General features: G+C 41.6%; 1 protein-coding gene across 3 annotated transcripts; it reads left to right on the top strand.

Moving 5' to 3' along the window:
* Positions 1-4,623: 4,623 nt before the first annotated feature.
* Positions 4,624-20,033, top strand: SLC16A4 (solute carrier family 16 member 4). 3 transcript variants are annotated; one of them, XM_053245517.1, is made up of 8 exons: positions 4,624-5,193; positions 6,229-6,361; positions 7,190-7,333; positions 8,085-8,246; positions 10,087-10,644; positions 13,239-13,450; positions 15,244-15,337; positions 19,697-20,033. In XM_053245517.1, exons 1-8 carry the CDS (start codon positions 5,035-5,037, stop codon positions 19,822-19,824), a joined length of 1,590 nt encoding a protein of 529 aa, XP_053101492.1. In that variant the 5' UTR covers positions 4,624-5,034; the 3' UTR covers positions 19,825-20,033. The 3 variants fall into 3 exon arrangements, with proteins under 3 accessions (XP_053101492.1, XP_053101493.1, XP_053101494.1); XM_053245518.1 differs by lacking the exon at positions 19,697-20,033 and adding an exon at positions 16,603-18,006; XM_053245519.1 differs by lacking the exon at positions 8,085-8,246.
* Positions 20,034-27,904: the final 7,871 nt, after the last annotated feature.

The following is a 27,904-nucleotide window of genomic DNA, read 5'->3' as shown; positions in this document are numbered from 1 at the left end:
CAGAGAGACAGGCAGCGAGCAGCAACAGGGCCTTTTCTGTAGTGGCATTAGACTCTTCTCTCTGGAAAATTCTGTTCACCCCCTTCTCATTTAGAGGGCAAGGGAAAACTAGTTTTATTTAAGCAGGCCTTTTGAAGGAATAAGGAAAAGCAGCAAACAATGTATTTTGTCTTCCTTGTGTGATATCCACCTTGGGAAGGGGATAAATACTTGTTAAAAGTATTTTAACAAGTATTTATCCTCTACTGAAATACAATCCTCCCCATCTCTGAACATTTTTTAAAAGCACTTGAAAATTCCCATCTTCACCCAAGCCTTTTCAGCTTTTTAAATTTAAGTTTTAATCTGTTTGATTATTAGATTGCCTAAATTAAGATTTGTGTGTTAACTTGTTTTATGTTATTGTTAACCACCCAGACACAAGTTTGGGGTGGTGTACAAATTTGACAAATAAATAAAATAAAAGTACTGCTTCCCACAAAAGGTCAGGAAGTTGCATGCCTGTAAGATGAGAGAGGGGAGAGAATGTGCATGCTTATCCAAGTGATATCTAAGGTTTTTGTACACCCTTTCCCAACCTTTTGGGAAAGGGTTATAACAGAAAGGCATTGAATTATTGGTGGAACTTGATAACTAGCCCCTACTGAAATTTCAGTGGGACTACTTTTGAGTAATTCTGCATATTGGCCAGTATTTTGATTCATGGACAAATGGTTGTTTAGAATGGCTATATTCTACTCTATTCTCCCTCTATATTCTGAGGGAGGGCAGGATGCCTCCTTGTTTTAAGGAGGCAATTATTAGACTCTTCTAAAGAAGCCTGCATTAGATCCCTCAGTTGAGCAGTTATAGGCCTGTTTCCAACCTCCCATGGCTGGGTTTCCCCGAAAATAAGACAGTGTCTTATATTAATTTTAGCCCCAAAAAATGCACTAGGGCAATTAGCGGTACATCAGAAATTACTGCTAGGTCTTACTTTCGGGGTAGGTCTTACTTTCGGGGAAACAGGGTAATTGAGAAGGTGGTGGCCTCTCAGCTCCAGACGGTCTTGGAGGAAACTGATTATCTAGACCCATTTCAAACTGGTTTTCGGGCTGGCTATGGCGTGGAGACTGCCTTGGTCGGCCTGATGGATGATCTCCAATTGGCAATTGACAGAGGAAGTGTGACTCTGTTGGTCCTTTTGGATCTCTCGGCAGCTTTCGATATGATCGACAATAGTATCCTTCTGGAAAGTCTGAGGGTGTTGGGGGTAGGAGGCACTGTTTTACAGTGGTTGCACTCCTACCTCTCAGACAGATTCCAGATGGTGTCGATTGGAGATTGTTGCTCTTCAAAATCTGATCTTAAGTATGGTGTCCCTCAAGGCTCCATACTTCCTCCAATGCTTTTTAACATCTACATGAAACCGCTGGGAGAGATCATCAGGGGATTTGGAGCTGGGTGTTCAACTTCGGCCCTCCTGCAGATGTTGGCCTACAACTCCCATAATTCCTGGCTATTGTCCACTGTGACTGGGGATTATGGGAATTGTAGTCCAAAAACAGCTGGGGGGCCTAAGTTTAGCAGGCCTGGTCTAGATAATCAGTTTCCTCCAAGACCGTCTGGAGCTGAGAGGCCACCACCTTCTCAATTACCTTGCCCAGCCATGGGAGGTTGGAAACAGGCCTATAATTGCTCAACTCTGAGGGATCTAATGCAGGCTTCTTAAGGAGGCAATCATTAGACCTCTTCTAAAGACAAGGAGGCATCCTGCCCTCCCTCAGAGAAGCATTTATGATTTCTACCAGACTGTCTACAACAGCCTCCCTGCTGGATCGAACAAGCCATGTTGGACAAGGGTCAAGAGAACAAGTGCTAGGCCTCACCTCCCCAAGCAGCTTGTCCACATCATCAGGAGTCACAAACTGAAACCGATCTAGTCGAATCGCATAAGAGGAGTTGCTGACACCCAGATCTACTCCTCCATGTCAACTTCTTCAGGAGCTGGCATATCCTCCCTAAATGCCTGCCTAGAAGCAGTAATGGGCTGGATGAGGGAGAATAAACTGAAGCTGAATCCAGATATGACAGAGGTACTTATTGTGCGGGGTCAGAACTCCAGAGACGATTTTGATCTCCCTGTTCTAGATGGGGTCACACTTCCTCAAAAGGAACAGGTTTACAGTGTGGGAGTACTTCTGGATTCACACCTCTCCCTGGTTTCTCAGGTTGAGGTGGTGGCCAGGGGTGCTTTATATCAGCTCCGGCTGATACGCCAGCTGCGCCCATTTCTCGAGATCAATGACATCAAAACAGTAGTGCATCTGTTAGTAACCTCCAGATTTGACTTCTGTAATGCACTCTAAGTGGGGCTGCCTTTGTACGTAGTCCGGAAACTTCAGTTGGTTCAGAAAGCAGCAGCCAAGTTGGTCTCTGGATCATTTCGGAGAGACCACATTACTCCTTTACTGATGGAGCTACACTGGCTGCCAATAGGTTTCCAGACAAAATACGAAGTGCTAGTTATAACATATAAAGCCCTAAACGGCTTAGGCCTTGAGTATTTAAGAGAGCATCTTCTTCGCTATGAGCCCCAACGCCCATTGAGGTCATCTGAGGAGGTCTGCCTCCAGTTACTGCCAACTCATTTGGTGGCTACACAGAGAGTCGCTGCCCCGTGATTGTGGAATGTACTGTCTGCTGAGATACGATCCTCCCTATCTCTGGCAATTTTTAAAAAACACCTGAAAACCCATCTTTTCACCCAGGCTTTCCCAGCTTTAAAAAATTGTCTGTTTTAATATTATGATCTAGGCTTGAGCCCAAAATATTTTGGAGGACATTATAAGGCCTCCGAAATATTTTGGCGCCGGCAGGGGTGGTACTTTAAGGGTGGGGGAGGGTGTATTCACCCTTCCCACCGCATTTCTCCCGCCAGCGCTCCATTATTTTTAAGCCCCTCTGAGCGGCAGCGTTCCTCCCTGCCGCCCCATTTCCCTCATCGGCCAGAAGTAGTGACTGCGAGTGTGCCCGTGCATGGCAGACGGGCGTGTGCACGCAATGGGCAAACACGTGGTCGCTACTTCCGGCCACTTCTGGATGATGAGGGAAATGGGGTGGCAGGGAGGAACGCTGCTGCCCAGAGGGGCTTAAAAATAACAGTGTGGTGGGAGGGGTGAGTACACCCTCCCCCACCCTTAAAGTACCACCCCTGCTGGCGCCGAATAACATTTGGCCACATCCCTATTATGGTCTGTTGAACTGATTTTAAGGTTTTAAAATGTGTTTATGGAATCTTACTGTATTTTAACTTTTGTAAACCGCCTTGGGATGCCATATGAGTCAACCTTGAGCCCCTGGTGGCACAGTGGTAAAACTGCCGCCCTGTAACCAGAAGGTTACAAGTTCGATCCTGACCAGGGGCTCAAGGTTGACTCAGCCTTCCATCCTTCCGAGGTTGGTAAAATGAGTACCCAGAATGTTGGGGGCAATATGCTAAATCATTGTAAACCGCTTAGAGAGCTCCGGCTATAGAGCGGTATATAAATGTAAGTGCTATTGCTATATGAAAGGTGGTATAAAAATTGAAAAGAAATAAAATAACTTAGGAGCCAGATCGAATGGAGAGCTGAATATCTGTGAGAGGATTCTTGTTGCTGTGATCTGGTCCCCTTATCGCTACATCCGCCCCCCAGCTGTACTTGAAAGGAACTAGAGTATAGGGCTGTCTCAAAATCATAGCTAGCAACGTGGGACCTCAAAAATAAACTCTAAAATCTCACATTGACAGTAGTATGCCTAGCTAGTTCTGAAAGCTATGTTACTAAGCTAGGAGACTATTTACTTGCATCTATTCCTGGAAATGGATGAATGCTGACAATTTTATAGATAGTCTCCTTTAAGGGGGGTGGGGTGGAGGGTGTACATGCTAAATTAGCTGCATAAATTCAGTCTTTAGAAACTGTTTCTGCTCCAGAGGCAATTCTAGAACGCTTGATTAGCTTCTAGGGGCTGGCCTTATTTAAGAGGCTTAGTTTCAGCCAATGGCAATAACTCTCCAAGCCCTGACCCTGGGGAGTCTATCTTAATGGAACTTTAGGCTTCTAAGCAAAAAGGTTTTCAAATTTCGGTGTTTACCACTTCAAAGTTACAGAAGGGCTATTAAGAGAAGAGAAAGGTAAATACATTTTGGCCTGGAATTGTCATCTTGCAATTACTAGCATTATAAAACAAGTGATTTCTGTACCAAAGGCCATTTATTTTGAAATGCTTCCTAGGAGCATTTGCAATTCCCTTGGCTTCTCCTTATGGCCTCCATGATAAAAAGCTTCCATTAAGCTCCCTTTAGCAGTGCTGCTGATGGGATCTACCTGGACTGGAGAGCAGGAAAGGAACAGGAGATAGTTAGGCCTCTGGTGCTAGCCCACATCTGTCTCTGTTTTGAGAGCACAGTAAGGCAAGCAGCGCAGAAAGTTTGAAGAGCTGAGTCAGGAAAAGAATGAAGTATTCTTGGTTTTCAAAAGTCTCTGCCATTCAAGGTAGCTTAATGACTAAACCAAAATAAACCACCCAAAGAACAGATGGGTGTGGAAAAAGTAACAGTAACAGCACATCAGTACACAAATACAACCAATACACAATACTCTGGATATTGACTTCAAATGCCTACCTTTGTAGGGTAAAAATTTGTTTGCACTGCAGAAGGTAGTGGGACAGAGTTAGCTTGTAAACTGAGCCTTTTACTTTCAGCACAGGGGAAGATCAAGACAAAGCAACCTCAACTCTGACATTCCTTTTATGAAAAAGGAATCTACAACTGCCAAGGACAACAATTAAGAGGCCCATCTTGGTGACAGTTGTCCCCTTAGTCAGTTGCCTCCAGTACCTAATTCTTAAGGGCAGAATACTTCCCAAGTTTAAGAAACTTGTGGTTAATCGTTAAGAAGGGTACAGGGTACAGATCATGTTAAAGCAACAGTGGAAGCTTTTTTTTTGTGAGAGTACGCCTGTGCTGAGAAACAACTAGGCTTTGCATTTAAGGGGACTTTGACAATGCCAACTGCAGCTGCTTGCAAGAGCCCAGAATGTGCCACAACAAGAACAAAGAGGCCAGAAAGTCAGCCAACAGTGCTAAACAGCAGCAAAGACGACAATAGTATGGATATTCCTGACGGAGGGTGGGGATGGATGATTGTACTTAACTTTTTTCTGGTAAGTAGGAAATGGGGACAAAGCTGTAACTTCTTGTGGGTTGCTTTTGTTTGCCCGAAAATCTAAATGGTCTTATTCAGGCTGTATGTAATCATCTGACTGGTCAGAATCCTTGTTTATTTATACTGCCCTTCCAAAAATGGCTCAGGGCAGTTTACTCAGAAACATTTCTGAAATATGTGCAAGCAAGTTGATCTCTTTATAGTTCATTTGTATCTTGAAAGCCCTAATTTCTAGCACTAGGAGACACGTTCCAGAGGTTTTTATGCTAGCTGTAGCAAGTTACCAGTCTACCCAACAGGCAGGGGCAAGTGTGGGCTGTACAGTACTCATGCCCAACTCCCTTGTGATGAATGTGGGAGCATTTGACCTTCCCGGAGATTTCTTCTGTGCTCTTGATTGTGTGGTACAACCATTTGGGGGCATGGGAAGCTACCATCTGAAAGAACTTAGCCACCTCACACATGACATGTTTTGGGTATACAAGCAGGGCTCGCCTTAGGGCAGGGCAAGCAGGGTGACCATCCAGGGCCCTGCTCTGTGGAGGCCCCTCATGCACTTGTTGCAGCCATTAAAAGTAGCTGGAAGGGGTCCCTGCACCCCACAAGCGCTCTATAAGGACAGTCCTGTATAGACATTTCCCTTCATATGTTTCCTGATGGAACCAAACAGATGGCTGCACACCTGTGTCTTAAGGGAGGTCACTGCTAACAGTAGTAAAGCAGCATAGGGGATACAGCAAGTGGGAAGAGGTGCTGAACCCCTTTCTCTGGCCATCACCCTACTGCTCGCCAAGCCACTTCTCAGAGATAAGATTTCTGATTTTGGAGACCAACTGGCATCTGCTGCATTATACAATTTTGCCCTCTCTCAAAACAGTTACAAATATACAGGGAAAAGCCCACCTGCCCCAATTGCAACACAAATGGTTTTCTAAAGAAAGTAATGGGTTATTTATGCTGGCCAGGAACAAGTGGCGGCCAGCAGTCCATTTTATGGTGCAGTTCTTTACTGATATGTCTTGTTCGGTTTAAGGTAAATGTGGCTGTCATGGGAACACTGAAAAGCTTTGCTATTTTCTTTGTGGTCTTTCAAGAAGATGTTGGTGGCTCTTCTGAACACATCAGTTGGATTGGCTCTACTATGTCCGCTCTTCGATTCCTAGCAGGTCAGCATAAATATATTTCTTTAAACAGATGCTGCAAAGATCAGTTCTGAAGTCTTAAGGAAGTGTTGGTACCAAGACAATCTGAGGATGCTTGAATAACTAGTAACATTAAGTTACCCATGCAGCACTCCTAAATACATTTGAATGTTTATAAGATGTAATGGCAGGTGAGGAAGAAATCATTGTTTACTACAACCACACAATCTAGTATTGCCAATATCTACAATGCAGCATTTTCCTGCTAATATTTCTTGGGAGCCATTGCAAAGCAGCAGAATTCATATATTCACTTAGCCAATAAAATTTACTTGCTGACCTTGGACCAGTCACTTTTCTCAGCCTGGGAGAGGATAAAATGGGAGAAATATTGTGTATGCCATTCTGAGTTCTTTGTGGAAAGATGTTATACAAATGTGATAAGGACACCACCTTCCCATCTGTCCTTGGTCTTGTCCCAGTAAGCATTTCATCTTCCCAGTTGTTTACACAGCACAAGTTCTCCATGTAGTCCTACTACAGCTACAACAAATTCCCATATATTTAACACAGGGGTTTCAAAATACAGCTCTCCAGCTGTTGTTGGACTACAACTCCCATCACGCCAATCACAATGGCCAGTAGCCAAGAATGATGAGAGTTGTAGGCCATTTGCAAGAGGGCTGCAGCTTGAGACCCAATTTAGTACTATGTTAAATTCAATATTCCTGTAAAACCAGCAGTAATATCATTTTTCCACAACAGCCTCCCCTACCAACTGCTTCCACGCTTTCACAAGCTATGACAGTGTCATTTTTCTGAAGTTATGTTTTTCACCTACCTGTGTTCTAGCTCCACTGGTAACCACAGCATGTGAAATACTAGGGGAACGGAAGATAGCACTGATTGGGTCATGCCTGGTTGGTGCTGGCTATCTTATCAGCACATTGGCCACTAGCATCTCCTTCCTTTGTGTGTCTATGGGATTTCTAGCAGGTGAGTGTTCCCTGCTAACGCGACTGGAAAGAAGCCAGTGACAGACTTCCTCTCTAGTGAAAATGTATGTGAAGATTATCTGCTTAACTGTTTATGTTGTTACTAACTGGCTACTACAGAGATAAGGAGTGGGGAGGCTTATGGTTTTTTTCTTTGCATGTTTCCTTCAGAAAGGATTATCTCCTTCTGCTCTAATGTCTGAAAAACAAAGCAGTGTTCTGAGACAGTTAAGCATGCATGGGTCCAAAAGGACAAAAATTGTGTGCATTTTCCCTGCCAGAGTTGACACGGGGGGGGGGGGGCACTTTAGATCTTTCCCATTGTTCCTAACAGCTTTTAAAGAATATTTGCAAACTGAACTTGCATAGTGAAAAACCATAAATAAAGGACCCAGTAAAGTTACAGAACACATTGCTATCTTACCTCACTTTGTTGCTTATTGCAACATTTGATTTGCCCCTTGATTACATAAACCAGGTTAATGCAAGATAAGGGATTGTTACCTCCAGGATAAGACAGAATATGCAGTATTGCCAAATCCTAAGTGAGCTACTATACTGCCACCTGCTGGAGATCCTAGAAAGTAGGGTAGAGTGTGTCAAGTTCATACCCTCCTATTGCAATCCATATATTGATGCTTTTAAAGAGAGAAATAACCTTGCAATAAGCACATACATTGACGGAATGTGATTACAGTAACCCCCAAGAATAAAAGGTTCTGCTTATTCATTATGCTGCTTCTCCACTTCAGGACTGGGATTTGCTATCTTATATCAGATAGCAGCTGTGATGATTGTCAAGTACTTCAAGAAGCGGCTGGCTCTAGCCAATGCCATTGGTCGCTCAGGAATGGGACTGAGTGTTGCGCTAGCACCTCTTGTTCAATTTCTGATAGATGTTTATGGTTGGCAAGGTTAGTAAGCCTTCACTTCCCTCATCTCACTTTCATTATCGACAAAACCATGTCAGGACAAAATTGTCTCCTGGCTTTTTAGCTTCTGCCATCTTATTTTTGCTTTAGCTCTAAAGTGTTGCATCCAAAGGCATCTTATGGGAGCAGAAAGGCGTCTCCACTAGTGCAAGCCCCCCCCCCCCGCCCGCAACCCACCCATGCACCATCCTACACTATTCTGGAGGGACCATCAACCCTTGAGAGTGATTTAGGAAAGAATACAAGGGACAGTCGTAGGGAGAAGGGGACAGGAAAGCAGAACTCTTTGCTCTTTTGAATATAAACTGTCATCTGGATTGTTCTCCACTGGCATTCATAAGGACCGGGTTCTGCACCGGGACCTCATGGATGGATTACACATCACCACTTTGTGGGAAAAACTGTGTGTATAGTACAGCATTTCTCAAAGCTTGCTCATCCTTAGCAGTAGTGATTGCTATCAAGAATACCACTTTCAGAGTAACCATCTTTTAACGTTGCCTCTTCTAAGGATGTGCACAAACCGATTCGGAGGTCCAGAGTTTGGGCTGGTTCGGCGGCAGCGGGGGGCAGGGCAGGCTTACCTTTAAGGAGCCAGGGAGGGTGCTTATCTCCCCCAGCCACATTTCCCCCACCAGCGATGTCTCCAAAACTGCCAGTGTGAGGTGGCAGCATACCTCCATGCCACCCTGGTCAGTGTCAGGCTGGAAGTGGCCGGTGCACGTGCACATGTCAAGGATGCGCATGCGCACGTACACGGCCACTTCTGGTCCAATGCTAACCAAGGCGGCAAGGAGATATGCTGCTGCCCCATGCCAATGTTTTTGGAGACAGCGCTGACAGGAGGAGGGATGAGCACCCTCCCTGCTCCTTAAACGGTAACACCCCACTGCTGAACTGGCCAAGCATTGGTTTGTGCACATCCCTAGCCTCTTCTAGAGGTTCAAAAGGACTCTGTCAGGGAAGACAGAACTAGCAACAGACTCCATTGTTCAATGGGTTTATGTATAGGTGGGTAGAGATTGTTCAGACCTTTGAGAAATCTTTTGCAGGCAGACTGAGAGAACTGTCTATCCCATCCTGTGTGCCTTGAAGATATAGCCACAAGATGAATCTTTAGTGACACATTAAAAACCTGCAGATTGCTAAGCCTGCAATCTTCAAAGATGTCATATACAGCAGAGCTTGATGTAAAGATGCTTTGTGTTCTACTAAAAAGAACTGAGGAGGGGTTTGCTCCTTCCTGACTTAAAACCTAGGCTAATCATCATAGTCCTGCTTCGGAGTCACGTGGGTCGCATAACCCCACACGTGAGATGCCCTTGAACCCCCTGCAGCAAAGAGGCTTTGTGTTCTAATGCTGCCCGCAATCACATACACACTTAAAACGTTCCCACTTACACCCTTTTTCCTAGTAGATGGCTTCCTGATGTTCAATCTCTTTTAGAAGCCTATTCTCCACACTGTCAATCTTGGCGTTTTCACATCTGGGTGTAGTATTGCCCCCTAGCTCCTTGCGGCATCTAGTCTGGGTTGTTTTGCCTGTTTCTGAATTGCCCTTTTTAGCAGAGCAGTTTACAGAACCAAGAGATTGGCACAAGTTTGGCAGTACTCCTTTTTTTCACCTCTGATTATCTTATCATAGGATGTCACTGGAAAATAAATACCATCACAAGAATAAAAATAGTTGAAATGGAAAAAAATCAGGCTTTTATAAGAACTAATCTTTTTGCCAATTATAAATATTAAAAATGTTAACTATTTTACTTTCTCTGATTTGTTTTGAATGGTAAATCACTTTAGTCTCTTTCCATTCAATTAGGTTCCCTAGTGATATATGGTGGTTTGATGTTGAACCTTGTACCTTCTAGCATGCTACTCCGACCAATTAATCTGAAACAAATGAAATATGTAGCTCCAAAAAATGAAGACAACCAGAAATGCATACATGGTACATTTCCACAGAACAGCTCAAATGAAGTATGTGCTATGGTGGAATTCCCTAATCAAGAATGCTCAGATACTAACAAGCTGCAACTGGCTGGAGAAGTCCAACAGGTAGCCCCAGTAAACTACAACTGTTTGGAAGCAACAGAGAAAGATAACATGACAATCAGCTATCCAAGTAGGAATGAGAACCAAGCTAATAGTCCAAGCTATTTTCCTCCAAGCAAGGGTGGAAATTCCAAGCCACAGCCTTTTTTCTGCAAGTGGTGTCATTTAGATTTTTCGGAGCTGAAAAACCCCTTCTTCTACATTTTCACATGGTCTTTTATGTTCAGCCAGCTAGCCTACTTTATTCCCACCTTTCACCTTGCAGCCAGAGCCAAAACACTGGGCATAAACCCAATGGACTCCGCTTATATCATTTCAGTGGCTGGTAAGAAACACTCTTTTAATGTCTTTTTCCCCTTATGTGGCTTTAAAAACCTCATTGTATACAATTTACCTATCCAATGTATTGGGGGGGGTCACACCCAATACATCAGTCACACCCACCCAATAGAGGAATGGGGCACTTAATTATAATCCCTGTAGATAAGAAACTAGCATAAGATACAACCCTAATACTAAACAGCTGCTTACGGTTCAAGACACATCACTTTATAAAAGAAGCCCTGAAACCTGTTGATCATAAGTTTGACAGCAGCTTACAAAAGATCTGAGAAATATAGGAGTGGGCAAAATTAGATGAAATTTGATTTGAAAAAATGAACCTGAATTCTGGAGTACTAGACAGCTCCCTAAAAACATCAATCCAAGTGCTAAAACACTAAGAGCAAGAACATTAGGAAAGAGAATAGTGAACCCACACAGAGCATCTGTGCAGTAGTTTACTTTTTTGGGGGGTTTGCTGACCCCACACAGAGCATCTGTGCAGTAGTGCACTGAGCCTGTGGCATCCCCCCACCACCACTCTCTCTCATTCTCCCCTCCCCACCACTCTCACTCACACTCTCCCCACACCACTCGCTCTCTTCTTCCCACCACTCTCTCGCTCGCACTCTCCCCACCTCTCTCTCGCTTCCCCCCCCCACTCTCTCGCTTGCACTCTCCCCACCACGACCACTCACCCGACTCCGGCTGTTGTCCTTCTCCCCCCACACTCTGCCTGTCCTCCTTTCCTCCCCCCCCCCACTCTGCCTTTCCTCCTTTCTTCCTCCATCCTCCACCCCTCAATTCTGCCTCCCTCCCTCACTGCCGCTTCCTCCCTAGGCAATGGTTCCAGGCATCCAGATGCTCTGGACACATCCGGACATAGTTCTCTTTCAGGTTGGCCGTAAGAGAATCATATATATATAGATAGACATATTACTACTACTACTACTACTGTCTCAAATTACATATTGACTAGTATATAAAGTGCTGACAACCCATACAGAAAAACAAAAATATATATACTAGTTTATAATGTCTTTAAGATAAAATTGTGCTCAACAAAATCTGTTCCCTCCTCCTTTGACTTTTAATTATAAAATAAGAAACCAACTCAAATAATTAAAATGGCTTTATTGAACAAAATATTGATTCTCAGTGAAATCAATTCTTCAGATTTTCACTTGCAGACATGAATACAGAATAGGAATTGGCAACTTGAGGTCCCAGAACTAACCTAGTCCACCTGAAAATGATACTTGTCTCCCTCCCTTCTGCCCAACTGCCACATAAAAGGTGAGTGAGACACATGAAGAATGGCATCTGTGACAAGGACTTACCCACAGGCCATTCTGGGATTCCGTCCTAACCGCTCATTACATTCACAGAACAGCTCTTCAAGAAATCTAGTTGTTGAACAGGGATCTAGAATAAAGGGAGTAACTTAAAGCGGATGTTAATTAAAAGCAGCCAAAATCCTGAAATGTAAAATTCACCAGATATGCATATGCAGCTGAGGTTTTCCTTGCAAAAAACATTCTTTGCATGCGTGCAATCTTCTACACCCAGGAAAATGAATTTCCGCAGCTGCATGCAGTCTTTTCTATTTCAGAGAAATAAGAGTCAAGGCTTTTGGGAGCTTGATATTGGTTCATAAAATGTTTCCTAAATTGTGATTGAGTTGGTGATTGCTGAGACCTTTATGGGTGTATCACCAGGTAATCAGTATTGGCCAATGATGAAATATAAAATAATGGATAGATGACTTAGTCAAATTAGAACAAATGAATCCTGAACAAAAAACAAAGGTCTGGGAGCTAATGAGATATATCCTAAAAATAAAGGTATGCAAATTGTGAAGTGCATAAGAAGGACATTGTTTAAATTGCTGGAGGTTTTTTGTTTTCCTTTCCTTTGGATAGTTTAGCCTCCCATGAGTTTTAATCTGTTCCCCCCCCCCATTTCACTAACAATCTAAGGGGATTCTGACTGTTTTAATATTCTACTTTACATTAACAAGCAGTCTATCCTCCACCACCACAAGTATTGGATCTGCACGGGAGAAAAGCAAACATTAAGGGAGGGGAAAAGTTCTTCAATTAACATCCCCTTCTATGATGTGTATTATCAGCCTTTTTGAATGCCATTTAAAATTTTTACATGCACTTTATAGCGCTTGTATACAATATACCCTCAATAGGTACAGTCCCTCATCAATTGCAGATTTCCCAATCACGCGATAGGGAAATTGTCACCGCCCTCGCCAATCACAACCTGAGTATTTGCAGTTTAGCACCTTTTTTCAAAAATTTGGGTGGTTTCGGGGGGGTCATTTCTGAGGGTCAAGGGGTGGTTTTTCTATTTTTTCTTCTTTTTAGGTACTTTCCCTGATCACGATTCCCCTAACCCGTTTCCCATTCATGTCAATGTCTCGCCTAACGCACATTCGCCAACCGCAAGGGTTTTCAGGAACGGAACCTTCACGGTTGGTGAGGGACAATTAATGGGTACAAAGTTCTCTCCAGCCCTTTGTTAATTTTAACAATTCTAAGGAGATTTTTGTTTAGACATTCATGAGTGTCTTTCCCTCCCCTTTAGCAATAATAGAGACAATCTGCCTATTGCTCTCTGGATGGATTGCAGATCAGAACTGGATCAAGAAGTATCATTATCATAAGGCATACCTCATTCTTTGTGGTATTACTAACCTGCTGTGCCCCCTGGCCACAACCTTCCCACTACTTATGGCCTATTCTGTAACTTTTGCTGTTTTCAGTGGCGGCTACATGGCTCTGTTGCTTCCTGTGCTGGTAAGTAGGGAAAAGGTCGTTAAAAGCCATAATAGTGGGGCAGCACTTCTCTACACAGAAAACTCTGGTCTACTTTTTTAAAAGCACGGAGTATCCAAGACTCTCATTTACTTCTATACTCAAAGATGAAATAATAAATTGAAGATGACATATTTTAGTCCATCTTCAGATGTAAGTGTTATTTTAAGCTTTAGCTCATACTTCACAGCATTCCTGTGCCATACTGGGGACACACTTAAAGAGCTGCTGCAGCAACAGTTTGGTTGCAAACAGTAATGTGTAAAGGCAAAAGCACAACAAATCAGAAATGTTTGGGAGGAAAAAGAGTGAGAACATTCCCATTTAGAGTTATTCTGGTGATATTAACGAGGTACAGGTTGAGTGTCCAGCATATGCTCAGCCTCCGCAATCCACATATACTGGGAACTTTGGAGAGATCACACTGGTTACTTCGAGCTCAAGATGCTGCAGACAAAAAGGCAACTGCAGAAGCAGCAAAGGCCATGCAATTTGCAGGATAGGATGAATATTCCTGATGCAGGAAAAAAGCAACAGCTTTTCTCACTTGTTGCTCTTCCAGTTCCAGATGACAGTGCCAAACAACTCAGAAGCGGTTGGGTTAGATGTACTACCAAATCAAGCAGGTCTATACATGCATTTATCAGTGAAAGACTTGTAGAAAATGTAACATTCTATGGAGCCATTCACACGAGCAGGCGAGCGGGAGTAGAGCACCACGAAGATTACTTCCCCCCACAGACAAGCCAGGGACTATTGCTGGGAGCGTGAACTAGGCTCCCAGACTATCTACTGCTGCACCAGGCAGCGTAGAGCTCTGGGAGGACACTTCACGGCCTCCAGGTATCCCACAATGCACAGTACATTGGATTCCCCCAGGAGACAGGCACTCTAGGCACCCGTCTATGTCTCCTAGGGCTAAACATAGCCCAAGGAGACACATGATTCCAGAGTCTGGGTTAATGACAGGCTGGCACCATTAACCCAGGCTAACAGCTGCCATGCCAGGACCCTGCCCGATCCCAGCAGTTCTCACACACAGCCTAACCCAGGCTGGGCCTCTGTATCTTCTTGCCTGTGACATAATTAAATGTGCTTAAATAAGAGTAATTTTGCATCTTCCAGTATGTATATTCTCATAATTCTGCAACTTACCTTGGTACAATTAAAGCATCTTACCTTTCAATTGGATCCATAGTTTAAAACAAAATTGCTTTACAAAATATGTCTGACCAATAGGTACTATCCAGACCTTTAGCAGAGTGGTGCTCCATCAGCAGAAGCTCCTTCTGTTCACAGAAAGGGACATTGTGCTCACCAAAGGGGTCCTTGCACGAGGGGTACATTTGTGAATGGAAGGAGCTCCAACTGATGAGAACTATCCTGCTAAAAGTCTGGATGCTATCCACTGCTAATTTTAGATTGCTTACATCAGTGATAGTCAACACTTTTGGCAAGTCCAACATATGAGAAAGTACCACTCTAATCCAAGCTACATGTATCTGCAACTCTCTGTACCTTGGACTGGTTTCTCCTCTGGTCTACTGAGCTGGGGAAACTGGTAACAGTAGGATACTGGAGAAGCATGCTTGGCTATTAGCCACAGAGCCAGAAGTTCTGAATTGAAAATCCTGGTGTCAAAATTCCAATTTTCAAACTGGAAGTGAATGAAATACTCAAATTAGTTTGGAAAGGAATGATGATGAGTGACCATAGCATTTATAAGCAACACTATAATGTGCACAAGGAACAACAAACACTGGTCTTTTCAACAGGTAGATCTCGTAGGTGCCCCTCAATTCCACACAGCTTTGGGACTTGCCTCATTCATTGCTGGATTTGGAGTCATCGCTGGGCCTCCCATTGCAGGTAACACAAGCAGCAATCTTTTTCTCCTTCCCTTGAACTAATGCTACTGATTCCACTCTGCCAAAAGTAAGCCGGAGAGCAAAACTGAGAAGCATCTTGTATTGTATTGCATTTTTTTCAAAATGTAACCCACTGTATAGGGCACTCTCTCTCTAGACTTTGATTCACCTATCAGTAAGAGTCACCACAAAAAGGATTTTAAAAAGATCTGCAAAATGTCCAGGGAGGGAGAAAATAGAATATGCATTAGAGTTCTCCATATTTTCTTCTGCCCTGTAGCATACAGACAAGCATTCTGGGAGGGGGGGGAAACCCTAGGAAGTAAGAATGAACTTCAGCCTAGCCAGTAGAGACAGGAGCAAGAGCAACTGCATACTATCACCTACTTAATATTTAAATATTGTCCACTACAGACTAGGCATCTGCTTGCTACCCCAGTCTTCAGTCCCTCTTTCACACTTATATTCTCTCCTCAGCTTTCTTAAATTGTATATCCCTTTTCTTATTCTGTCTCTTCCTTTTGTCTTATTCCTGTCTTTCTTAAAAAGGAACTGAAATCTGTCTACTGCTTGGCAAATTAGGGCCTCATTCTTTTAGTGATCATAATTTGTCCTAACTTCCTTCTCTCAGTCCCATGAGAGGCAAAAAAGAAGAAATCTGTAGCATAACCTGCACACCATCAAGAAAAATAGATATACCAGTTGGTCTAATTGGCATCAAACTGAAAAGGTGACTAGATAATCCAGGAATGTTAGGCAGAGAAAACAAGCTTAGCTTCTATTTTTGTGCATTAACTGTGGTACTTCTTTGACATTCAATATATCTGGTTAAAAATGTAAAATGTAAAAATGCTAAACCACTTGGGAACACACTATCTATCTATCTATCTATCTATCTATATGAATGAGAGACAGAGAGAAAGAAAGGAAGAGAAAGAGAATGTGTGTAAATGTTCAGGAAGTTGAATTATTTAAAAGCTTAGAGAAAAGTATTTATATTTGGATGCAAGATATACAATGTTATATTTTTAAAAAGTTTAGATAAATTGTATACTACTGATCAGAAAGGGTATGACCAAGTCCAAGAATATGTATGCAAAATGTATTTAAATATATCAAAAATGTATACAAAAATGTATTTAAATATATCAAGAGTAGGAAATCAGCCAGGAAGGTACCTTTAGGTGTCAATTGTGCAAATGAGTACAGGAAGCTTGCAGAGAGGGTAAGTATTGATCTTCTTTGTACTGATCTTCATTTTTGAAGAAACTGTAGAGACACCCACATCTGAAAAGTTGCTTTTGGAGAGGAGCTATGTCTAACAGAGACAATAAAGGATCAAGTTTTAGAGCCAACTGACAAATTACAAATCTACAAGTCACTGGAACCAAAAGGCATCCACCCAAGAGTTTTTAAAGAAGTCCAATGTGAAACTGCTCAACTTAATTAAAACATTTGTTTAAAACATTGGTATTTTGCCTTTTAGTAGAATTTTCAATCGAGAATAAATTCAATTCAGATAACTTAACACACTTTAATATTTATAAATAAATTTATATTTATAAATAAATATTTATAAATAAAAATAACATACAAAAACCAATAAAATAGCGAGAAGCAAAAACAAACCATTAGAACACTAGATCAGCAAGTAAGATTAGAGATATACCAACAATTAAAAGCTCAGGGAAATAAAGTTGTACTGTCTTGGCACTTAAAAGTTAGCAAAGTAGACCCTGTACAAGTGTCTCTGGGGAGGCACTTCCACAACTGGAGCACCACTACAGAAATATTATGCTCCTATCATTACTTCCCTAACCCTTTAATGTGGGGGCACCTACAGTGCTGCTGCTCTCAAGCAGTGGCCAAGTTCATATGGAAGGAGGTGGCTTACCAAATTGGGAGCAGTCAATCCAACATCAGTTTTTAAAGAGAGGTGGAACCTGGAAATGAGACTTTAACTTAACCTCTGCCCTAGCTTAACTGGCAGAAAGCACTGTTAAAGCTGGAAACGATAAACATACAGAACAAGTCTTGCTGAAGGAAATCAGCATGGCTTCTGCAAATGGAAGTGCTTCCTTCAACTTTTAGAATTATTTGAGGATGTCGTCAAACATGTAGGCGGGGTGATCAAAACAGACTTTATGTACTTCCAAAAAGCTTTTGAAAATGTCCAGCAAAGAGGACAGATTGTTAGGATTAATATTCAAACAAGAAGTAGTAGAGGGCAGGAGTATATGGATGTTTGAATAATGGAAAGAAGCTGTGAATTTTCTCAAGAACCTGTAAAAATATTAGCATTAAACATGCTGTTTAACTTATTTATAAATGGGTATAAATGGGTATTTAAGAGAGCGTCTTCTTCGCTATGAGCCCCACCGCCCATTGAGGTCACTTGAGGAGGTCCGTCTCTAGTTGCCGCCAACTCATTTGGTGGCTACACAGAGACGGGCCTTCTCGGCTGCTGCCCAGAGATTGTGGAATGCGCTCCCTGCTGAGATACGATCCTCTCTCTCTGGCATTTTTTTTAAAAAACACCTGAAAACACCTCTCTTCAACCAGACTTTTTCAGCTTTTTAAAAGTTGTTTTTAAATGCTTCTGATTATTTAATTGTTGTTTTACGGTGTTTTTAATTGTTAATTATTGTTTTTATGCTTTATAATTTTTGTTTTAATTATTAATTGAATTTAATGGTGTTTTAATGTAAACCGCCCTGAGCCTTTTGGAAGGGCGGTATAAAAGTTTTAATACAAATAAATAAATAAATAAATAAATAAATAAATAAATGAATGAATGAATGATCTGAAGTCAGGGATGAGCTGTGAGTTAACCAAGTTCATGGACAACAAATTATTCAGGATAGCAAAATCCAAAGCAGACTGAAGTTTTTCAGAAAGATCTCTTTAAACTCGACAAATGAGAATCAATCTATTAAATCCCAAAGTGATGAATGGTAGGGCAAAATATCTTAACTTCATATATACAGTACACTGATGGGTTTTGAATTTGCTGTGACTGTAGCTACTAGGAAGGCTATGTTGGGTTGTGGTGGGCAAGTGAATGCAAATATCTCAGTATAAAGCAGCAGTGAAAAAGGCAAAAACTACTGGGCATCATTAGGAATGGGACTGTAGTCTTGTCACATCTCAGAGTAGACCACCACTGAAAAAGGTACAGAACAGAGCAACTATAATGATCAGGAGGCTTCAGTGGTTGTTGTTTTTTTAAGACAAATAGGGGGACTATAAACAGGTTTATAAAAGCATGCATGGTGTGGACATGCATAAGGTATACAGAAAGATGTTTCTCCCTCTCATATTATTAGAAGTTGCGGTCAAGCCAGTGAAATTGGCGGATAGTACTTTTCCCATTCTGATTCTACTGCTTCACAAAATGCATAGTGAATGTATGGAATACCACAGGAAGTGGTAATGGACTCTAGCTTAGCCTTTTAAAAAGTTTAGATAAATTCATGGGGGCAGGCTTTTCAATGGGCATTAGCTATGATAGCTAAATGTAAGCTGCATATTCAGAGGCAGTATATTTCTCAATGCCAATCATCTGATATTGAGACATACTACAGGGGAGGGCTGCTGCCTTCATGCTGTGTGTAGGCTCCCTGGAGGCATCAAGCTGGCCACAAGAGACTTCAGTCTAATCCAACAGGTCTCGTCTTATGTTCTCCTTTGTTGTGATTTGATGATTGACACATGGAAGCACCCCATGAACATCAACCAGATGTTGTCCTGTCTGGAGCCCATTAAGACTACATCGAAACAGATTCCTACCATTGCCACGTAGAAACAGTAAGATATGAGCCCTCTGGTGGTACATTTTAAAACAGTTTGCCAGAATATGGAAATACCATCATGCAAAGAAATAAACCTCTGCTCTTACCAAACACGGCCATGGGGATTCGTTTGTGTACACCAAAGAACATATTTCACTCACTACAATGCAGTAAGCTTGGCATGTCATGAGAACTAACTGCAAAAATTAGAAAATGTTAGGGGTGGGATGAGACAATCATTTTTATGAAGGCATGCAGTCTTGCAGAAGAGGAGGAAGTATCGCATATTTCTTTGCCTTTTTCCCATTTCTGTTAATATTAACATTCTATGAAGTATCACATTAGAAATGTCACAAATATGGCCCCTGACCTGTTACCATATCGTTAACAATGCTCACTAGAAGAGAATTTGGTTGCTAAGCAGCAGGTTGTTTCTATGAGTTCTGAAGTAGTAATACCATGGAAGAGGTAACAAAACAGATGGTTGTTAATGGGAATATTTTCAAGGTTTTCATCTTGAGTGAAAATCCAAATGCGTTAATAACTGAACCCTAGTCTCTTCCTTACAGGTTGGCTGTATGATTACACTCAGACTTATGCCTGCTCCTTCATTTTTGCTGGCACCTGCTTCCTTGTTTCCCCTGTGTCACTGTTCCTTGAACCTTTAGCCCAAAAATGGAAGCTAAGGAGAGACTGAACAGACTACTTAAGCAAGCAAAACCTTGCAGCAATGAGAAAACAGATCTTGCAGAGTTTGTAATAAATGTAGGACTGTAATAAATGTAAGACAACTGTTTGGACCTGTTGTATCTAAACTCTTCCACATGATAATAAATTTATACATTATGCTTCAAATCAAAATAAGTCTATTTCATTTCCTAAACCCATACCTGAGTTACAGACTAAAATGCCTCTATCACTACTAGACTCTTCCCTACAGTTAGTATAAATCAAAATACAGGCTAAAATATTTTTATGTTCAGGCAGCTGGCCTAACAAGCCCTGCTTCTCACCCTTCCACAGATCCTGAGAGCTGATTGATCACTTGTTAACATCCTGAAAACATTAAACTTCTCTCTGAAGACCCAAACTCTTTTATCCTAGAAATGACAATGTTTAATAGCACAAAAGGCATGCAAGAAAACAGGACAGAAATTTTACCGAAGAGGATGAAGAAATTTAAAATGCAAAATAATAGTACCTCCACTTAAAGGATATCGGCCAAGCACAAATCTCTGGAGAATGTGGACAGAAGACAACACTGCTGGTTTTTATCATGCTGCCTCCTAGAAGGGACTGTACAAAAATGTTAATAGGACATCAATATTCACATTTAAAACCACCACCACATTTTAATGCACTGGGTATTTTCATTACAGAGAATGGCATAGAGGCCTTTTGGGTCATCTAAAAATGTAAATATGGAAAGAACGGTGGAAGAAAACAAACAAGCTTTCATATATGAACCAGTTTGTAAAAAGGAGGCAAAAAACCCTACTTTGCAGAAAAGCATCTTCTTTGGCTTAATAAACAAGGATGATGCAAAAAGAAACAAAGCTGGAGCAGGGGGAATCCAGCACTTTTATCTGTTAGGATTGTTCACACAAAAACTGGAAAACCTGTGAACAATTATAAGCTGTTTAGTTTATAGGTTACAACATTTGTGCTATGTCTGCAAGTAGACTGTCATATTTCATGACAGCATGTAGAAGTGTTTCATTGTATATGTACATACTGAGTGCCACTTCCCAACATATGTATAAAGTGAAACACTCATATAGGATTACACATGACGACCTATATGTATAGCAGATATTACTTTGCACATAGGAAATAAGTGCCTTTCATGTCAGGAATCTTGTTACATGTGAGGTATCTCTTTCTAGCTGGTGAATAGAAGCATTTTCATATTGGTCAAGGATAAAGCACCTAACTAGTTCTGGAATTTTACCACCTGTTAATCATTGCTGTGAATATTCCACAGCAAAAACTCAGTTAAATGCCACCTGCATTAAAACAACCGGCAATCCACTCTTATTACAAAATATATTTCATGGGGAATGGTATACACGGAGAGGTGGCTGTTTTTCACTAAACTTTACGTGAATGTTAAAACTGCCAACTTCCTAGCAATGAGGATAAAAACATGTTACCAAAATATGAGGACAAATATATTTAAACCTTGCCAGGTGACAACCTTAACTATGTATCCATATTCAGGTGGTTCAAGTCAATGCTAGAGCATTTCCTTTCTGTAGAAGAGATCCCTGGCAATTCCTATTAAGGATCAAATGCAGCCTTCCAGCCATATACTGTGGCTTGTGATGTGCTCGACAAGCTATTTTTACAACCCCAGGCAGGCAATTTCAGTCCCTGGTGTGCCACCAGGCCTAGTAGGTCTTGCATTGTGTAGGGTCAGCCACAGATGGACAATACTGAGCTAGATGGTCCACTGATCATCATTTCCCTCATGTAGTTCTGGCTAATTGTATTGCACAAGCTGTGTGCTGCTCAGGCCATTCCTTTTCCCAAGCATGAATGTACAACTAACTTATACAAAAGAAATGAGAGGTATAGGTATTTGTCTACTGTTCGAATGGCAGGTTTCAAATCTTCTTTACAGGTTAACTTTGAATTGGTCAACTTCACCCGCCCCCCACCAACTTTGAATTTGGATTTATCTAAGTGATGGTGGAGTGATATAAAGCTAGTGGTAGGAAGGCACACAGAAGGGGACCTCATTATCAGCAATCCCCAGCAAAGGGGAAGAATTCCTGACTCAATACCATTGGAATAGTTTTAGTTTCACAAGAACGCCAAGATACATCTCCCCATTTTTTTGCTGTAATAGTGGGTCTTGGTTTTTATTCAAGATGTATGCTCTAGGAAGACTCCTTAATCCCAGATTTTCAGCTGAAATGTGGCAACACAGAGCAGTCATTATGGTCAAATATCCTGCTTCACTTAAAAGGTATACCACTTCTATAAGTCTCCCACTTGAGCATTTAGTAGCTGTAACACAGCAGGACCTGTTTTTTAGTCGTCATTCATGCTTATATATAAATACACACACCTCCCAAAGTTCAGAGGCAAACCCTCAAAAACATAGGGTCTAGTACTGCTTTTTGGAATTTCATCACAACAGAAAAGGCTCTGGCTCATTAATTAACATACTACCAGCTATTTCCAGAGCTGTCCATAGCTTAGGTATCCAGGGAATCACCAATTCCTTATTGTCACCGCAGAGAAATTCAGATCAGCAGATTAGTTTGTTTGCTTCCTGAGCTGCCAGCAATAATTGCATGAGAAAGTGCAGTCCAAATAGTAAATCACCCTTTTTTCTACACTTTGCTTCACTTCTAGAAAGCTTGGGTTAAAGAGGTTCAAATGTTCCCACATCGGGTATAAAATAAAACCTCCTTCCTGGCCACTGCAACCAGCAGTCTCATGTTGTCAAGACTATACTGCATTATTGAATTTGCCATAGATACCATGCCTATTTGTTTTACCAGGTACTCATCTGGCTGCTTTACAATGCTGAAAGCCAGCTGCTTCAGTCTTGCCTAAAGCCCCCATGGCCTCTCTTTTGGCTTATTTCATTTAGTTCAGAGCAGCCTGGATAGGTGCAATTGCACAAAATCACTGTTATTTTAACAGAGAGAAAACCCAAGGATGCAACTGGAAACATGAAAGAACACAAAAAAGGTGATATTATGCTTGGATCACATTATTTACATTCTCTCAGATCTGCCTGACCTGAGGCTATGTAAAAAGTCACTTGCTAGTTGGACTCGAGCATTTTGTAGCATGAAGCATTATTAAAGCTAGAGTTGTTAAACGTACAGAAAAGCAAGCTTGTGAAGAAAAGTCAGCATCACTAAGGGAATGTTGTATGCTTATGCTAAACCGACTGAGGTTACAACAAAACCATGGGAAAGTGTGTGGTTTAAACACTACTGTGGGAGCTAATATACCAAAAGATTTTTTGAGTAAAGCCCACATGCAGTTACAAATGGGTGCGATTTTCATCAAGACAGCAAGATCAGGAGAGCTTTTCCAGCAATGGTAGATTATGAACTTCACAGCAAGGTAGATACCAATATGAATATGGTCCTGTAGAAGCACATCTCAAAGCTGGTCTCTGCATTAAGAGCCAATTCAGTCTCTCATCTACACACAGCATTGGGCACATGCAACCCCCTATGCTGCTGGTACAGGAGGGACCACTGAAGGGGATTCCCATGTATATAGCTACGGGGGAGTGGCTCATATCCTATACGTTTTATCTACAGCAGCAGACATGATGCTCAGCCCACCGTTGTCTTAATACTCCAGCCTGGGGCTGCTGCAGACACATAAGCAGTCTCGATGCTGTTCAGAGCCAGCAGTTGTGCAAGCAGCTCCACCACACTTCCCTCCATTTGCTGCAATGGGGGAAACTGCAGCAATGCTACTTGCGTAAGTACGGGTTTGGAATAGCCCTGGGGGCAAAGCATTACCAGTGACAGTGGACTGCACATCATGTTGGCCAGCATTTGTAAACACTGACTATTCCCTTTTAATAGGGGATAGTTTTTAATGTGTTAAATTTTAACTTGTTTTAACATTTTAATTTTGTTTTAATTTCTATTGTTTTATTTGTAAACCGCCCAGAGAGATAAGTTTTGGGTGGTATACAAATATGTTAAATAAATAAAAGTACTCCAGTTTAAAAAATACATTCAAAATCCTTGTGATTTGCTTCTATTTCCTGAACTCATACACTAAATTTTCATAATAAATATAACAGAGTTATCTGAACTCAAATGTTGCTTCTCTCTTGATTGTCCAGTATTTTGAAGGCCTCAACTATTTTCTTCCACCACCAATAGTGGAGCAAAAAGGGTATATCCACAACCAAGAAGCAAGGACATCTATAGTATCTGTGCCACTCAAATGGGTTCATTCTTGCTAGATTTTACCTTGCTTTCTGATTGTAATTGTTGAGTTCTTTTGCAAGCATCTTAATTCTGCAATAGTTTCCCTTACTTGGTGTAATTGTGCCTCCAAAAGCCATTGCAAACACAACACACTGGTCTTCCTTTAACAATCCTTAACTATGGTTAAGGCTATGTCTGCACTGACATTAAGGCTAACCAGATCCCATTGTTATCAGAGTTTGAAAAGCTGCTTCAAACCTTGCTTAAAAGGAATGCTGATTAGTGTTCTACCAGGTTAAGGATGGCACAGACATAACCTTTAACCATAGCTAAGGCTACTGGGTGAAAGGCATTGGGCTACATCAGAGACAGAACTGCAGTTAGATACTACAGGTCTGTAATGTCCTAAATCTCCCATGTATTCCTTTTTGTTGTAAATTGATGTTACAATGGATACTTTGCAGTCCTCTGGTTAAAGAGGATTAGCTTAGTGATGTTAGGCACTGGCTCTTTAGGCTAATTTATTAACAATGATAGGAGAACTACCTGCTCTCTTTCTTTCTTTCTTTGAGATGGAGAAAGGGAACTAGAGGGTAGAATAGTTATAATATAGCCTTAGCAAGCAGAAGAGTCCCAGTTATCTGTACTGGGACTAGTGCTATTCAGTTTATTCGTGGATGATCTGGAATTGTGGATCTGGGCAGCCAAGACAAGAAGATAACTCAATTTATTCTGAATAGGAAGTAGGTCGCAAAGAAGTCCAGAATGATCTTGCTAAATGGGGTGAATGGGCAAGGAATGCAAAGACTATTCAACATAGGATTTTTGCCACCACATGCATCACCTAATAGGCTGAGGGGCTATCACTACTCAGGAAACTCCATGGAGACACATTAGAGATGTCACTGAAGATCTCAGCTCTGTGCACTACAATACTGAAAAAGCAAGATTAGAGTAAGAAATAATTAGGAAAGGTTTGAAAATAAAATTAAAATTAAATACATATTAAGAATAGTGTGTAATTCTAACCTTAACTAAAAAAAGATAAATGTTTCGCTGGAAGTAGTACAGAAGACAACTGAAATGATTTAATGGTTAGGAAGTCTTCACCTAAAAAGAAATGCTAACATATCTGTGGCTTTATAGTTTAAAAGGAAATAAGCAACGGGGAAGAGATGAGAGAGAACAGGTCCATGATGGATGTTCATAAAATTATGAACTTTGTTGAGCCAGTAGATACCGTGAACTGCTTCTCTCCTTCCTCATGAGAACTTGGAACCACCTAATGAAGCTCTCTGGAAGGACAGACATAAGGAATATTAGATTAGAAAGACAGTTTAAAGATTTAGGACAAACATAAGGAAATGTTTCTTCACACAATGTATATTTAAATTATGGATGTTTTGTGGTAAGATATTACGACCACTAAATAGAATTTTTTTCAAGAGCATTGGACAATTTTATAAGCATCCTAGGTATGGCAGCACTGCAGATATATACCATGGCATAATACTCAACTATTTAATTTCAATCATTTTTAAATAGTTAACACACAATTTACTTTTTCACTTCAGTATGATTTCAGTAGTGTATGTGTAAAGTTAGAATTTGTGTTTATCCCAATGTATATCACCATTGCACTTACAGAGGATCTCATCTGCCACTTTACTGCTAATTTCATTATCATGAATAATTTGGTGTCATCAAACTTGGCTTCCTAACTGCCCCAACTCCAGATCATGCTCCAACCTGAGTTGTTCGGTACTCACTATTATTTCAGTCTTGTTTGCTGAAGAATTTGCTTCTCAATGACCCTTTTTGACCAGTGTGAGCACTGGAAACTGTATCTAGGCTGAATGAGGAGAAGAAATAGGGTTTCTATATACAGGTGGCACCAAACACCATGCAACCTTGCCCAGCAGCAAAGATGGTGAAGGAACTAGAAACCAAGACCTATGAGGAACATCTGAAGGAGCTGGGTATGTTTAGCTTGGAAACAAGAAGACTAAGCGGATATATGACTGCCCCTTTTAACATCTGAAACATAAGAGCAGGAGCAGACTTGTTCTCTTAAAGGCAAGACTAGAATCTAGGGCAGGGCTGCTCAACTTCAGCCCTCCTGCAGATGTTGGCCTACAATTCCCATAATCCATGGCATTGGGCATTGTGGCTGGGGATTAGTTAAAAAAGAGCTGGGGGGGGGGATGTGGTAAGCAGGCCTGATGTAGGGATTGAAATTACACGGAAACAAATTCCACCTAGACCAGGGGTTCTCTGAGACCACCTAAAATAAATAAAGTTATGTGACACCCCTTGCCCCCAATGATTAAAGCTACTCATAAGAACAGCCCTGCTGAATCAAGACCAAGGCCTATCTAGTCCAGCATCCTGCTTCACACAGTGGCCCACCAAATGCCACTGGAAGCCTACAGGCAGTTGAGGACATGCCCTCTTTCCTGCTGTTACTCCCCTGCAACTGGTACTCAGAGGCATTCTGCTTTTGAGGCTGAAGGTGGCCTATAGCCCTCCAACTAGTAGCCATTGATAGACCTCTCCTCCATAAAGTTATCAAAACCCTTCTTAAAGCCATCCAGGTTGTTGGCTGTCACCACATCCTGTGGCAGAGAATTCCACAAGTTGATTATGCATTGTGTGAAAAAGTACTTCTGTTTGCTGGTCCTAAATTTCCTGGTAATCAATTTCATGGGATGACCCCTAGTTCTAGTGCTATGTGAGAGGGAGAAGAATTTCTCTCTATCCACTTTCTCCACACCATGCATGATTTTATAGACCTATCATGGCTCCCCACAGTAATCTTTTTTCTAAACTAAATAGCCTCAGGTGTTGTAGCCTTGCCTCATAAGAAAGGTGCTCTAGGCCCCTTATTTTGTTTGCCCTCTTCTGCACCTTTTCCAGTTCTACAATGTCCTTCTTTAGATACTCACTCACATAGTGTGCAGCGCAACACAGATGGTTGGAGTACTATCTGTGCTGCCATGCACATGTAAACACAGTCAATCTTGTTACATCCCATGGCAGCTCCATTCCAGCATTAAGTTGTGCAGTTGCACAACAGGGCACCCGTTAGAAATAATGTCCTGTTGCGCAAAGTTTTGCACTTGCAAAACTTTGCACCGAGAGGAGCAACTGATTTGATTAGGTAGGTATAGTAAATAAAGCACATTTGCCTTTTCAATGGGAAGGGCGCCTGCTAAGTTTTTCAAACCTGGGCTTCATATTTGTGACTGCCAATCTAATTGCAAGCTCCAAGTTCCACTTGTTTTTATTAAAAAAAAAAATTTATATTAACAATGCTGAAAACCAATTCACACTATTAGGATGTTACGAAAGGAATTTCATAGCTTTGTACTCAGCTTGGATTCTAATCCAAAATTCAGGAAGCTACATCATCAGGAACTTAAAGCAGTCCCAAAGAGCAGCTTCAGTGTCTCCAAGGCATGGGGAGGTAGACAAGAAGAAAAGGCTTACAACTACTCAGCTTATCCACCACACACAATGCCGAGTGCAGGCACAACAGTGGTGTTTCTTTGGCTGACAGGCCAGAAAAGAGCCTTTTGGAAGGGCGGTATAAATTTTTTAATAATAAATAAAAGAGCTTCCTCTCAGGAAACACTCACTGGCACCAATTCCCCAAGAGTGAATTCTCTTCTGACTTTTTGGCAAAAGAAGCATCACTGCTGTGCCTGTCCTCATCTTTGTGAGCAACAGGAGTCAGGTGGTTGTTGGTCCCTGTCTTCCTCTTGTCACCCCTGACTGTCCCCGTGCCTTGAAGTCATCCAAGGAGGCCCTAATTCCAGACATCTCCCTCCTGACCCTCAAGCCCTTTTAAAAGTTACT

The sequence above is a fragment of the Hemicordylus capensis genome, chromosome 4 (genome assembly GCF_027244095.1).
Source record: "Hemicordylus capensis ecotype Gifberg chromosome 4, rHemCap1.1.pri, whole genome shotgun sequence".
Taxonomy (NCBI): Eukaryota; Metazoa; Chordata; class Lepidosauria; order Squamata; family Cordylidae; genus Hemicordylus; species Hemicordylus capensis.
The sequence above is the reverse complement of the archived record's forward strand: the minus strand, read 5'-3'. Positions and strand labels throughout refer to the sequence as shown.

Excerpts from the sequence above, each read along its gene's own strand:
- SLC16A4 (XM_053245517.1), top strand. The coding sequence starts at position 5,035 with ATGCCAACTGCAGCTGCTTGCAAGAGCCCAGAATGTGCCACAACAAGA. Across the intron at positions 10,645-13,238 it reads TTATATCATTTCAGTGGCTG|CAATAATAGAGACAATCTGC; the intron begins GTAAGAAACACT and ends CCTCCCCTTTAG. Across the intron at positions 15,338-19,696 it reads CGCTGGGCCTCCCATTGCAG|GTTGGCTGTATGATTACACT; the intron begins GTAACACAAGCA and ends TCTTCCTTACAG.